We start from the raw sequence: 12,116 nt of genomic DNA, 5'->3' as shown, positions 1-12,116 counted from the left end.
CTGGCCTCAAACTCAGAAATCCGCCTGCCTCTGCCTCCCAAGTGCTGGGATTAAAGGTGTGCGCCATCACTGTCTGGCACCATATCTAATTCTTAAAGAAAAACTGGAAATTTATATTCTTGTAATTGTTGGTAATTAAATCACTATTTAGGTCAAAACCAACCATACATTTGTCTGGACTATAAGGAGCTCCTGGTTCACCACTTAGAGCTCCCTCCAGTACTCCCTTTTCTAAAAGACCTCAGTTTCCTAGCCATTTATCTGTCCCTTTACCATAATTAGCAACTTTAATTTGGTGTTAGTTGTGTTTTGTTTTGGTGGTTTGGGGAATGAAATCTAGAGGCTGGCAGGTGCTAAGCAAGCATTCAGCAGCTGAGCTACACCCTGAGTTCTCCCCAGTGCTACTGGCTCGGTTAATTTTAGGCTGGAACTTTCTTGAACAGAGTATGCTTTTTTGTTTCTCTTTCCTACACTACAGGTTTTGCTCTTAGTTGGCCTCATGCATAGTAGTTTGGCTGGTAACTGTGCTGCTTTATGCCTTTTTTGCTGTGTTTTTTTAGTCCCTACTCTGCCCATGTGCAGCAGATAAAATGAACCTTAAATTTTATTGAGAGGAAATTAAGATGCAGCAGGATCAGTAATTGCTCAAGGTCAATCAGGAAGAAAGCCGGGGAAGATGGGATTTGAACCCCAGCTGTTTGAGTTCCCATCTAGTTCCTGATCATCTGTCTCTTTCCACTTCCTCTGTCCTCTCTGTAGCGGAGCGGAAGCCACCACTGTTCAACATGAATGCAATGAGTGCCTTATACCACATTGCACAGAATGAATCTCCTGCTCTCCAGTCAGGACACTGGTAAGGACTGGGCTTCTTGGGCCAAAGGGTTAGGTCATGGGATCTGCCTGCCTGGCTCATGGCCTCGCCTATCTTACTTTTTGGGATATCAGGTCTGAGTACTTCCGGAATTTTGTTGACTCCTGTCTTCAGAAAATCCCTCAAGACAGACCAACCTCAGAGGTTCTTTTGAAGGTGAGCACGTTTAGTGTCGTAGAACTGGTGCCTGGTAGAGCCGTAGAAAACTATCAGGGCTCCCAGTTCTTCATCCAGGAAGCGTTCTTTATCTATTTTGCCCTAGGCCCTGATGGCTCATTTCCCTTGTCTTGCTAGATTTTATCTGCTATACTGTCTTTTTTTTTTTTTTTTTTTTAAGATTTATTTTATTTATATGAGTACACTGTAGCTGTCTTCAGACGCACCAGAAGAGGGCATCAGACCTCATTACAGATGGTTGTGAGCCACCATGTGATTGCTGGGAATTGAACTCAGGACCTCTAGAAGAGCAGTCAATGCTCTTAACCACTGAGCCATCTCTCCAGCCCCTCTGCTATACTGTCTTAAGTAACCATTTGTTTTCACATTTTTCTTAGTCACAGACCATAAATGTATGAACTCCCTTCAGTGTTTTAAGTTTTCCAATCTGCTGGAGTCTCATTCCCTTCTCAGACCCAGTGTGTCTTAAGAAGCCCTAGTTAGCATGAACAAACTGCTGGATTGACCTGCTGGATTTTAAAGGATAACCTTTGAGGGCCTAAAGAGGTCTTTTGATTCATCCAAAGGCACTTGGCCTTTGGTAACCAGAACTGGATTGGCATCTAGATCTCCTGAATATCTTGCCTTCAGCAGTGCCTGGAGAAATGACACTCTCTGGATAGTCAGGACAGCTTCTGTGGGAAGAAAGATAAGACAAGGGTGAGCTTGCAGCTATAGTGGGCAGGGGCCTCAGGTTAGGAGATGCTGAAAGGGATGGAATCTAGAGGGGCTGAGGAGAACTGACAGCAGATCTCAGGTGTTCTGTTGCTTTAGCACCGCTTTGTGCTCCGGGAGCGACCGCCCACAGTCATCATGGACCTAATCCAGAGGACCAAGGATGCTGTACGGGAACTGGATAACCTGCAGTACCGAAAGATGAAGAAGATACTGTTCCAAGAGGCACCCAATGGCCCTGGTGCTGAGGCCCCAGAGGAAGAGGAGGTGACCTAACTTAACCTGACACCTCTCCACCCAAGAAGGGCTTGGTCCTTCTTCCCCATTTGTCTTCACCTTCTTTCTTTGTGCTACTCCATATCCTTGTCCTTCCCTTTCCCTGCCCAACAGCTCACACCCTGTTCCCAGGAGGCAGAACCTTACACGCACCGCGCAGGGACACTGACCAGTCTAGAGAGCAGCCATTCAGTGCCCAGCATGTCCATCAGCGCCTCCAGCCAGAGCAGCTCAGTCAACAGCCTAGCAGATGCCTCAGATAATGAAGAAGAGGAGGAAGAAGAAGAGGAGGAGGAGGAAGAGGAGGAAGAAGAAGGCCCTGAATCCCGAGAGATGGCCATGATGCAGGAGGGGGAGCATACAGTCACTTCCCACAGCTCCATCATCCACCGGCTGCCGGTACGCAGGTCACCCTGAGCAGCTTAGTGGCCACAAGGCCAAGCATCAGCTGATTGGCTCAGGAATGACTAGGTTCCTGCTCTCTAGTGTGTCTGCTCCTCCTTTTAAAAGTCTGAAGGAGTCTATCTCCTTGGGTACCCATCAGGCCCATTGGCACCTGAGTTTTGGGCATCCCTTTCTTCTTTCCTTTTTCTAGGGCTCAGACAACCTATATGATGATCCCTATCAGCCAGAGATGACCCCAAGTCCACTCCAGCCACCTGCAGCCCCTCCCACCTCCACCTCCTCTTCTGCTCGCCGCAGAGCTTATTGCCGCAACCGAGACCACTTTGCTACCATTCGTACTGCCTCCCTGGTAAGGATGGCCATCTTCACTCAGCTTTACTATAGTTTTTTTCTTTTCTCTTTTACTTGGTACATCAGACAGAAGTCCAGCAGTTACTTTTTCTGTGGCACATGATTTAAGGCTAGATTCTACCCTCACTTTGCTGCTGTCCTTGCTGGCTCCCTTCTCCAAGCAGACTTAGTCACACTACCTAATCTGGGTATTCCCAGGCTGGCAGACTGTTTGCTTTCAAGGCCTTGTTGAAATACCAGCTTGTGGAGAACTTGCTGGAGGCCTCTGCTGGCCAGGTGCTTTACATGCCTGCTCAGGCACCTGCCCCGCTGTGGTAGCAGGCACATCTACCCGCTGTGGCAGTCCAGGGCACATCTACCCGCTGTGGCAGTCCAGGGCAGTGTGCAGGGTTGCTAGATTCAGAGCCTCAGAGTGTAGGAGTGGATTTCAGGGACCTGCCCTGTTGTCAGTGACTTGTTGTCAGACCTACATACGTGCTTATGTTTAGTCTTTCCAGCTCTCTTGAAGAGGGAAAGGATTGGATCTCATTTAAGAGTTGAGGCTGAGCCGGGCGTGGTGGCGCACGCTTTTAATCCCAGCACTTGGGAGGCAGAGGCAGGCGGATTTCTGAGTTCGAGGCCAGCCTGGTTTACAAAGTGAGTTCCAGGACAGCCAGGACTATACAGAGAAACCCTGTCTCGAAAAAACCAAAGAGTTGAGGCTGCTGCACAAGCGTGGGGTGGTACCCAAAGGAGGACTCCTTCTCCAAAGAGAAAAAGAACAGGAAAAAGGGGAAGGGACTTGTAAGGGTAGAACTGGGAAGAGAGGAAGGGGTGGGGTGAATGGAATGTAGAGTGAATTTAAATAAATAAATAAATAAATAAATAAATAAATAAATAATAAAGAAGAGTTGAGGTTGCTATGGCTTGGGGAGGCTGTTGTCCAACATACTTGCCCAGTACCCTTGGGTGGGGTTCTATTCCTGTAAATAGGATCTTAGTCTTCTAAAATTTATTTTTCTCAATTCATGGAAAAAGGGTTGCTTATTGAGATGGGTTCTTGTTAAATAGCTCAGCCTTGAATTTGTAATCCTTCTATTGAGTCCTAGAATTTATAGGCATGTAGCACCATGCCCAGCAAGTTCAGGTTTCTCGTAAAACATAGCTCTTGATAAGATTCGTTACATTCCAGTTTTGACTGCATTTGAGCACCAACAATCCCTTTGGTGGCCACTGGGCAAGTCTGGTGTGTGTTTCAAGCTTTTGCTTGTGACTGGGGGTGGATTGCTAGGCTGCTCTTGAGCTGCTGTTGCTGCTTTGTCCTACTATGCAGAGAGATTTGGTTTTCCTGGGCCTTGGCAACCTGCATTACTTAAGAGCCACTAAGAGAACAGTTGAACTGAGTGAGCCCAGAGATCACCAGAGCTTGATCTAACGTGTCAGAACCCAGGTCCTCACTTAGTCCCTGGAGCACGGTGCACCCTCAGTGGTGTTTGCCGAAGGGAGGGTGCTAGCCACCACTCACACTTAGCTATGCAGAGGTGCTGACCCGTGTAACAGATGAGAGAACTAGTAGTTTGACAAGTTGGCTTGCTCATTGAGAGTAGGTGAGAATAACGGGCAGAGCTGGGGTCTGAGCCCAGGAGCGTCCTAGTCAGTCTTTCACACTGGTCTGAATTGTTTCTCTGTTTGCACCAGGACTTGTGCTTCCCATCTTTTATCACCGCAGTCTGCTACCCCAACCCATGTTGTAAAAAATTATTCATTTGACAAAATAGATTCAGAGAGTTAAGTGTGAAGAAGACACTTAATTAATAACAATGAAACCATGAGTCTGAGAACTGTGGTCTTCCTATCTGTGTGAGTAAGATGGGGTGAGGGCCGAGTCCCACTGTATCCTTTCTTCTCCCCTAGGTCAGCCGTCAGATCCAGGAGCATGAGCAGGACTCGGCCCTGCGAGAGCAGCTGAGTGGCTACAAGCGGATGCGACGTCAGCACCAGAAGCAACTGCTGGCCCTGGAGTCCCGTCTGAGGGGTGAACGTGAGGAGCACAGTGGGCGGTTACAGCGGGAGCTCGAGGCACAGCGGGCTGGCTTTGGGACTGAGGCTGAGAAGCTGGCCCGGAGGCACCAGGCCATCGGTGAGAAGGAGGCACGGGCTGCTCAGGCAGAGGAGCGGAAGTTCCAGCAGCACATCCTGGGGCAGCAGAAGAAGGAGCTGGCTGCCCTGCTGGAGGCGCAGAAGCGAACCTACAAGCTGCGGAAGGAGCAGTTGAAAGAGGTTTGGCCAGAACTGCCTGGGTGAATCAGGGCCAGCAGGTAGGCAAGACAAAGGCAGACTCTGACCCACTCCCCCACTGCCCTGCCAGGAGCTCCAGGAGAACCCTAGCACACCCAAACGAGAGAAGGCTGAGTGGCTGTTGAGGCAAAAGGAACAGTTGCAACAGTGCCAGGCAGAAGAGGAAGCAGGGCTGCTGCGGAGGCAGCGCCAGTACTTTGAACTTCAGTGTCGCCAATACAAGCGCAAGATGCTACTGGCTCGGCACAGCCTAGATCAGGACCTGCTTCGAGAGGTAGACCTGACCCACCTGCCCTTCTCCTCGCGGTCAAGGGCCTAGTACCTCTCTCTTTCATTTGCCTTCCTAATGTCTTCTTTCTCATCTACCCTCCTGTGTTTTGATTTGGCTCCTTTTCAGCATCCTTCTTGCTTTCTGTCCCTACTGGGCCCTGATAGGATGCCCTTACTTGTCTCATTCTTCACTTCCTCCCTGCTGAAGAATTCTGTGCCCTTAATTCTTCAATACCAAGAAGGCTCCTTCACTGGGCCCTGAGTTCTACTTCTTTTCTGCCTTAGGACTTGAATAAGAAACAGACACAGAAGGACTTGGAGTGTGCTCTGCTGTTACGGCAGCATGAGGCTACCCGAGAGCTGGAGCTAAGACAGCTCCAGGCTGTCCAGCGCACACGTGCTGAACTTACCCGCCTTCAGCACCAGACAGAGCTAGGCAACCAGCTGGAGTACAACAAGCGACGGGAGCAAGAGTTACGGCAGAAGCACGCGGCCCAGGTTCGCCAGCAGCCCAAGAGCCTCAAAGTACGTGCAGGCCAGCTACCCATGGGCCTCCCTGCTACTGGGGCTCTGGGACCACTCAGCACAGGCACCCCTAGTGAAGAGCAGCCCTGCTCATCTGGCCAGGAGGCAATCCTGGACCAAAGGATGCTGGGAGAGGAGGAGGAAGCAGTGCCAGAGAGAAGGATTCTGGGAAAGGAAGGGACTACCTTGGAGCCAGAGGAGCAGAGGATTTTGGGGGAAGAAATGGGAACCTTTAGTTCCAGCCCACAAAAACATAGGAGTCTGGTTAATGAGGAAGATTGGGATATATCTGAGGAGATGAAGGAGATTAGAAGAGTCCCATCACTGGCATCCCAGGAGAGAAATATTATTGGCCAGGAAGAGGCAGGGTCATGGAGTCTGTGGGAGAAGGAGGGTGGGAACCTTGTGGATGTGGAGTTCAAGCTTGGCTGGGTCCAGGGTCCAGTTCTGACTCCAGTCCCGGAGGAGGAAGAGGAGGAGGAAGAAGAGGGAGGGGCTCCAGTTGGAACCCACAGGGACCCTGGAGATGGCTGTCCTTCCCCAGATATCCCCCCAGAGCCACCTCCATCACATCTGAGACAGTACCCTACTAGCCAGCTCCCTGGACTCCTGTCTCATGGCCTCCTGGCTGGCCTATCCTTTGCAGTGGGGTCCTCCTCTGGCCTCCTGCCCCTACTCCTCCTGCTGCTACTCCCATTGCTGGCAGCCCAAGGTGGAGGTGGCTTGCAGGCAGCACTGCTGGCCCTTGAGGTAGGGCTAGTGGGCCTGGGGGCCTCTTACCTGTTCCTTTGTACAGCTCTACACCTGCCCCCCAGTCTGTTCTTACTCCTGGCTCAGGGTACTGCACTGATGGCTGTCCTTAGCCTGAGCTGGCGCAGAGGCCTTATGGGTGTGCCTCTGGGCCTTGGGGCTGCCTGGCTCCTAGCTTGGCCCAGCCTGGCTTTACCTCTGGCAGCTATGGCAGCTGGGGGCAAATGGGTACGGCAGCAAGGCCCCCAGATGCGTCGGGGTATCTCTCGACTCTGGTTGAGGATTTTGCTACGCCTGTCACCCATGGTCTTTCGGGCCCTACAGGGCTGTGGGGCTGTGGGAGACCGGGGGCTGTTTGCCCTGTACCCTAAGACCAATAAGAATGGTTTCCGAAGTCGACTACCTGTCCCTTGGCCCCGTCAGGGAAATCCTCGCACTACTCAACACCCACTAGCTCAGTTAACAAGAGTTTGGGCTGTGTGCAAGGGCTGGAACTGGCGCCTAGCACGGGCTAGCCACAGATTAGCTTCTTGCTTGCCCCCCTGGGCTGTTCATATACTAGCCAGCTGGGGCCTGCTTAAGGGTGAACGGCCTAGTCGGATCCCTCGGCTGCTGCCACGCAGCCAACGCCGTCTTGGGCTCTCTGCTTCCCGACAGCTACCACCAGGGACTGTAGCTGGGCGGAGATCTCAGACCCGCAGGGCCCTGCCTCCCTGGAGGTAACCAGTTCCAATTCTCCACCCAAATTTAGGGCACTGAGCACTTTATCTCCCACGACTCAGTAAAGTTTCTCCAGTCCCCCAGCCTCTCCTCCCCTTCTGACCTTTCTTCCTCAGTATGTTTTCCCAAGTCCAATCCCGGCCCCAGATCTAGGTCTTTAGACAGGCAGCCTCCTCTGCTGTGGAGTCCAGAAATGACACTCTTTGTGTTTTCCCCAGCCCCCTAAGTTATTGCTGTCCCCTGCTGTGTGTGCTCATCCTCACCCTCATCGGCTTAGGCCTGGGGCCAGGGGTGGCAGGGAGGGAAGTCATGGGGGTTTTCCCTCTTTGATTTTGTTTTTCTGTCTCCCTTCCAACCTGTCCCCTTCCCCTCCACCAAAAAAAAGAAAAAAAGAAAAAAAAAAAAAGAAAAACACAAATAAAATATCTGAGCGGAACTACACCTTTGGCCCAGGCTGCCTCTGTCTGCTTTGTCCTACCGCCCAGCCTCCCTGGTTTGCCCTGAATCTGGACCCTGGCCCTCAGCTCCATGACCGCCTCACCCCACCTCCGTTGTCTTCACTCTTTTCACACCTCTGCCTCATCTTCTGCCTTCATAGATTCATTGCACCATGACCACAACCAGCTCTGGGCTGTGAGTCCCTGTGGAGCTTCCACAGAGCTTCCTCATCTCACAGTTCCACCTGTTTGTGCGACCCTTCCAGAGAGTACTTACTTAGGGTTAAAGGCTTTTGGTCTTTTTGCCCCTTCCTTTACTGTGAACCTATTGCTTACACGGTTTGGAACTGCGTCTCTCACCTGGGTCAGGCATTAGTCTACAGGGTTGGGGTTGGAACCACAAAACCTCCAGTCAAGGGTGGTGAGTTGGGAACAGGTAGAATGTACAAACTAGAGGTCTGGGATTGCTGTGGGCTTGGAGTTGGGGTTGATTATGTTGGGCTGAGCTAAAGTGTGGATCTGGTCAGGGGTGTCAGCTGCTCCCAGCGGAACTTCTCAGATCTTTTCTGGCCACTCTCTGCTGCCGTTTCCCTTCAGTGGCCTGATATGGGGCATCCTCTTACCCATTCCTCAGCCCAGTGCTGCTTCCTTCCTGCCTGCCTTCCTTGAGGTACTGGGCCTGGGCTTTCCTCTGCCTGCCCTTAGTTGTATTACCCTTTCGTGGATGTTGTGTGTGCCTTGGTCTCTCACTCAACCTTTTATATTCTTTTATATTCAATGTGATCACATCCTTCTGTCCCAGGGCAATATTTTCTCCCTCCCTCTTTGCATGATCAGAGTTTCTGTTGTATACTCAGCCCTCTAAAGATTCTCAGCTTCCTGTCTGTAAGATCTTTACGTCTCTTCTTGTGCATCCCTTGCAACTGTGGATGTACTCAGAGCCTCTCTCTCCTCCACCTCTCTTGCCCATGGAGACTTTCATCTCTCAACAGTTCCATCTCTCCACGTCTGTCTGTGTACAGCTCCCCCCGCCCCCTCTGTCTAACATGTTTTCTGTTTCTCTCCCTCTCCCTGTCTCTGCTTCTGTCTCCTTCCTCCTTTTCTTCCTTTCCCCTCGTTGTTCCTCTTCTTCCTCCTCTTCTCCTTCTCCCCTGCCCCGTTTCCCCTTGATCCGTTCACTGCACAGTCAAAGGAGCTGCAGATCAAGAAGCAGTTCCAGGAGACGTGTAAGATCCAGACGAGGCAATACAAGGCTCTTCGGGCACACTTGCTGGAGACCACACCCAAAGCTCAGCACAAGAGCCTTCTTAAGCGGCTCAAGGAGGAGCAGACCCGCAAGCTGGCGATCCTGGCCGAGCAGTATGACCAGTCCATTTCAGAGATGCTCAGCTCGCAGGCGGTGAGGCCTGGGCTTTGGGAGGGGACTGTGGAGTTGGCCTTTGCTTTAAACCTTGTTGTGGCAAAGGAAGGTGGGAGATGTGAACAGAGCTTTTGAACTTAGGAAACTTGGGTGCTCTTTCACTGCTAACATTTTCCATAGTGGTTTTGTCTCCTTAGTGGCATTATTATTTCTCTTACTATTTTCCTAATATCTTAAGAAAGTCACCCTGCCTGCTCTGCCAAGAACCACCAAAGAAAATACTGGCTGTAATATTTTTTTTTTATGGATCTGAGTTTACTTTGTGTGAACAGGGAGCAGGGGAGCAGGTTACAATGAGTGTGGCTCTCAGACTATTTTACTCAGACTTCAGGAATCTGGAAAGAATCTCTTAGGAAAAGCATACCAGCACTGGAGTGGGCTGCTTCAAATGCACACTGAGTCCAAAGAGGTAGAGGGCCCCGGTCTCGCTCCGTCCCACCTCTCAGAGGTACATTTGTAGTGATTACCTTGTGTAGAGTTTCCAGTGCAGATTTGAAACACAATGGGACCAGACTTTTCATAGTTTCCTGACTTCTTTTCCACCCAGTATCTCTTGGACATCATTCCAGATCACATTGTCTATCTCAGTTTTTTTACAGTATAGAGTTTTCCATGGAATGGATGTACCATAATTTATTTAACCCATCCCTTATTGGTGGACATTTAGGTTGTTTCCAGCATTTTGCTATCACAACGCTTCCGTGAACACTTGGAGCACATGTGCAAGTATACCTGGGGGATAGATTCCTGCAAGTGTAATTGCTGTGCCACAGGGTATGACCATCTTCCATTCTCATAGAGGTTGAGACTGCCGCTCCTTGCCACCTTAGGGCCCAGGCCTACTGGGGCAGGGGAGGATGATGGGGACAGGGGAGGAGGTCCCTAAACCCTGTTTGCCCTGTCCTCCAGCTCCGGCTTGATGAGACCCAAGAGGCAGAGTTTCAGGCCCTGCGGCAGCAGCTCCAACAGGAGCTGGAACTCCTCAACGCTTACCAGAGCAAGATCAAGATCCGCACAGAGAGCCAGCATGAGCGCGAGCTAAGGGAGCTGGAGCAGAGAGTGGCTCTGAGGCGGGCACTGCTAGAGCAACGGGTAAGGGGTTTGACCCCCCGAGATGGGAAAGGAAGGGCAGGCTCTCTGTTCCAGGACTCACCCCTGTTCTGGGTGTCCCAGGTGGAAGAAGAGCTGCTGGCCCTACAGACAGGCCGTTCGGAACGCATCCGGAGTTTGCTTGAGCGGCAGGCCCGTGAGATCGAGGCCTTCGATGCTGAGAGCATGAGACTGGGCTTCTCCAGCATGGCTCTGGGGGGCATTCCAGCTGAAGCTGCGGCCCAGGGCTATCCTGCTCCACCCCCAGCCCCTGCCTGGCCCTCCCGTCCAGTTCCCCGTTCAGGGGCCCATTGGAGCCATGGCCCTCCTCCACCAGGCATGCCCCCACCAGCTTGGCGTCAGCCAGCTCTGCTGGCTCCCCCAGGGCCTCCAAACTGGCTAGGGCCCCCAACACAGAGCGGAACACCCCGTGGAGGGGCTCTGCTGCTGCTAAGAAACAGTCCTCAACCCCTAAGGCGGGCAGCGTCAGGGGGCAGCAGTGGTGAGAACGTTGGCCCACCTGCTGCAGTGCCAGGGCCGCTGAGCCGAAGCACCAGTGTTGCTTCCCACATCCTCAACGGCTCCTCCCACTTCTATTCCTGAAGTCCAGAGTGGTGGGCAGAGGAGTAGGGCAAGGTGGGAGTGGATGGTGCCTGATCCTACAGGCAGTGTGCTTGAAGCCTACCCAGTGGTGGTGGGGACAGATGTTGGCTCCAGCTCCCCCATCAGACCTCCTCATCTCATGAGCTTCTTGGGGCTGGCCAGTGACCCCAGGCCAGCTTGGGCATTGGTGCCCCAAGGCTGACCAGGAGCCCTGCCTCCCCACCATGGTGCCAGGGTCTCCCTCCATCACCACCTATAAAAGGTGGGAACTGTGTCAAATATTCATCTGGTCCCCTAGGGGAGGGGAAGGGTGGGTCTAGATATATTATATTTCAGAGAATTATACAACCCTTGTGATGGGGCCATGAACTGGGGACAACAGGGCCCCCAGACCTGGTGGAATGGCAGAGCAGGTCTGGTGCCAAAGCAAGGAGAATGGGAGGAGGCCTTCCTCCAGAAGGATCAGGGGTCTTGCAGTCAGGGTGCCTGAGTCTCACCATTCTCCTGTTGCTGTCTGACGTCCTGTGCCGTCTTGTCTTTTTTTTTTTTAAATTGGGGTCAGGGCTGGGGCGGGGGACAAGGGAAGGACCTTGGAAAGGGCTGCTGCCAAGCCTGGGAGCAGTCATGGGAGCCCCTCTCAGCTATGGGGCTGGCACAGAGCCCTAGGGCGAGCTTTTAATAAACTGTTGGTTATTCTAACAGACCACAGGATGTCTCCCTTTTTGTCTAAGGTATGTGTGGAGAATTTATCAGTGGCAGGGATAGTATTACTTGTGCTTAATTGTGGGATGTGATTGAAGTTGCAGTGATTTTAGTGGGTGCACATGTGACTAGAAGGCCATCAGCTTGTTAAGTCCTTATTCTGCTTTGCTTTGGGATCCCATTTGTCTATCTTACTATGCCTGGGCTCTGACTGGCCAGACAGGTCTACTAAAACTTCCTGTATGAGGCTGAGAGACCCTGGCGGCAGGGGAAGGCAGATGAACTGAGCCTGAGAGTGTGAGACCCAGGGCTTTATTCATGCTAGGCACACATTCCTGGAGTAAACTTTACATTGTTAAGGCCAGATTGGTCACACTGCAGGAGGGAGAGCTATATCCTCTCTGATAACGTCTGGTGACAGACTGGATGACACAGTCCAGGGGCTAGGACAACTCTGGAATCGATAAGAATTAGACTACTAAATTCTTGGCCCCAAAGGACAGACAGGGCATGATGGTTTGGGACCAGT

General features: G+C 51.8%; 1 protein-coding gene across 4 annotated transcripts in view; it reads left to right on the top strand.

Annotated features, from left to right (window-relative positions):
- The window catches only part of Taok2 (TAO kinase 2), a 20,640-nt gene extending 9,049 nt beyond the window's left edge, over nt 1-11,591 (top strand). The window contains exons 9-20 of one of the 4 annotated variants that reach the window (XR_003837237.1): nt 760-853; nt 946-1,027; nt 1,862-2,029; nt 2,153-2,437; nt 2,634-2,792; nt 4,688-5,053; nt 5,142-5,345; nt 5,627-5,866; nt 8,960-9,172; nt 9,861-9,967; nt 10,103-10,285; nt 10,367-10,458. Coding sequence is in view for 3 of the 4 variants with exons in the window: in XM_021167604.2 (XP_021023263.1) it covers nt 760-853; nt 946-1,027; nt 1,862-2,029; nt 2,153-2,437; nt 2,634-2,792; nt 4,688-5,053; nt 5,142-5,345; nt 5,627-7,339 (3,071 nt within the window). In the remaining variant the exon portion in view is untranslated. Of the gene's footprint in view, nt 1-759; nt 854-945; nt 1,028-1,861; nt 2,030-2,152; nt 2,438-2,633; nt 2,793-4,687; nt 5,054-5,141; nt 5,346-5,626; nt 8,860-8,959; nt 9,173-9,860; nt 9,968-10,102; nt 10,286-10,366 lie in introns of those variants that run through there. The other 3 variants (XM_021167605.2, XM_021167604.2, XM_021167603.2) reach the window with 3 other exon arrangements.
- The last annotated feature ends 525 nt before the right edge of the window (nt 11,592-12,116 follow it).

This window comes from Mus caroli, chromosome 7, assembly GCF_900094665.2.
Source record: "Mus caroli chromosome 7, CAROLI_EIJ_v1.1, whole genome shotgun sequence".
Lineage (NCBI taxonomy): Eukaryota > Metazoa > Chordata > Mammalia > Rodentia > Muridae > Mus > Mus caroli.
Note: the sequence above shows the minus strand (reverse complement) of the source record. Positions and strands in the feature narration are given on the sequence as shown.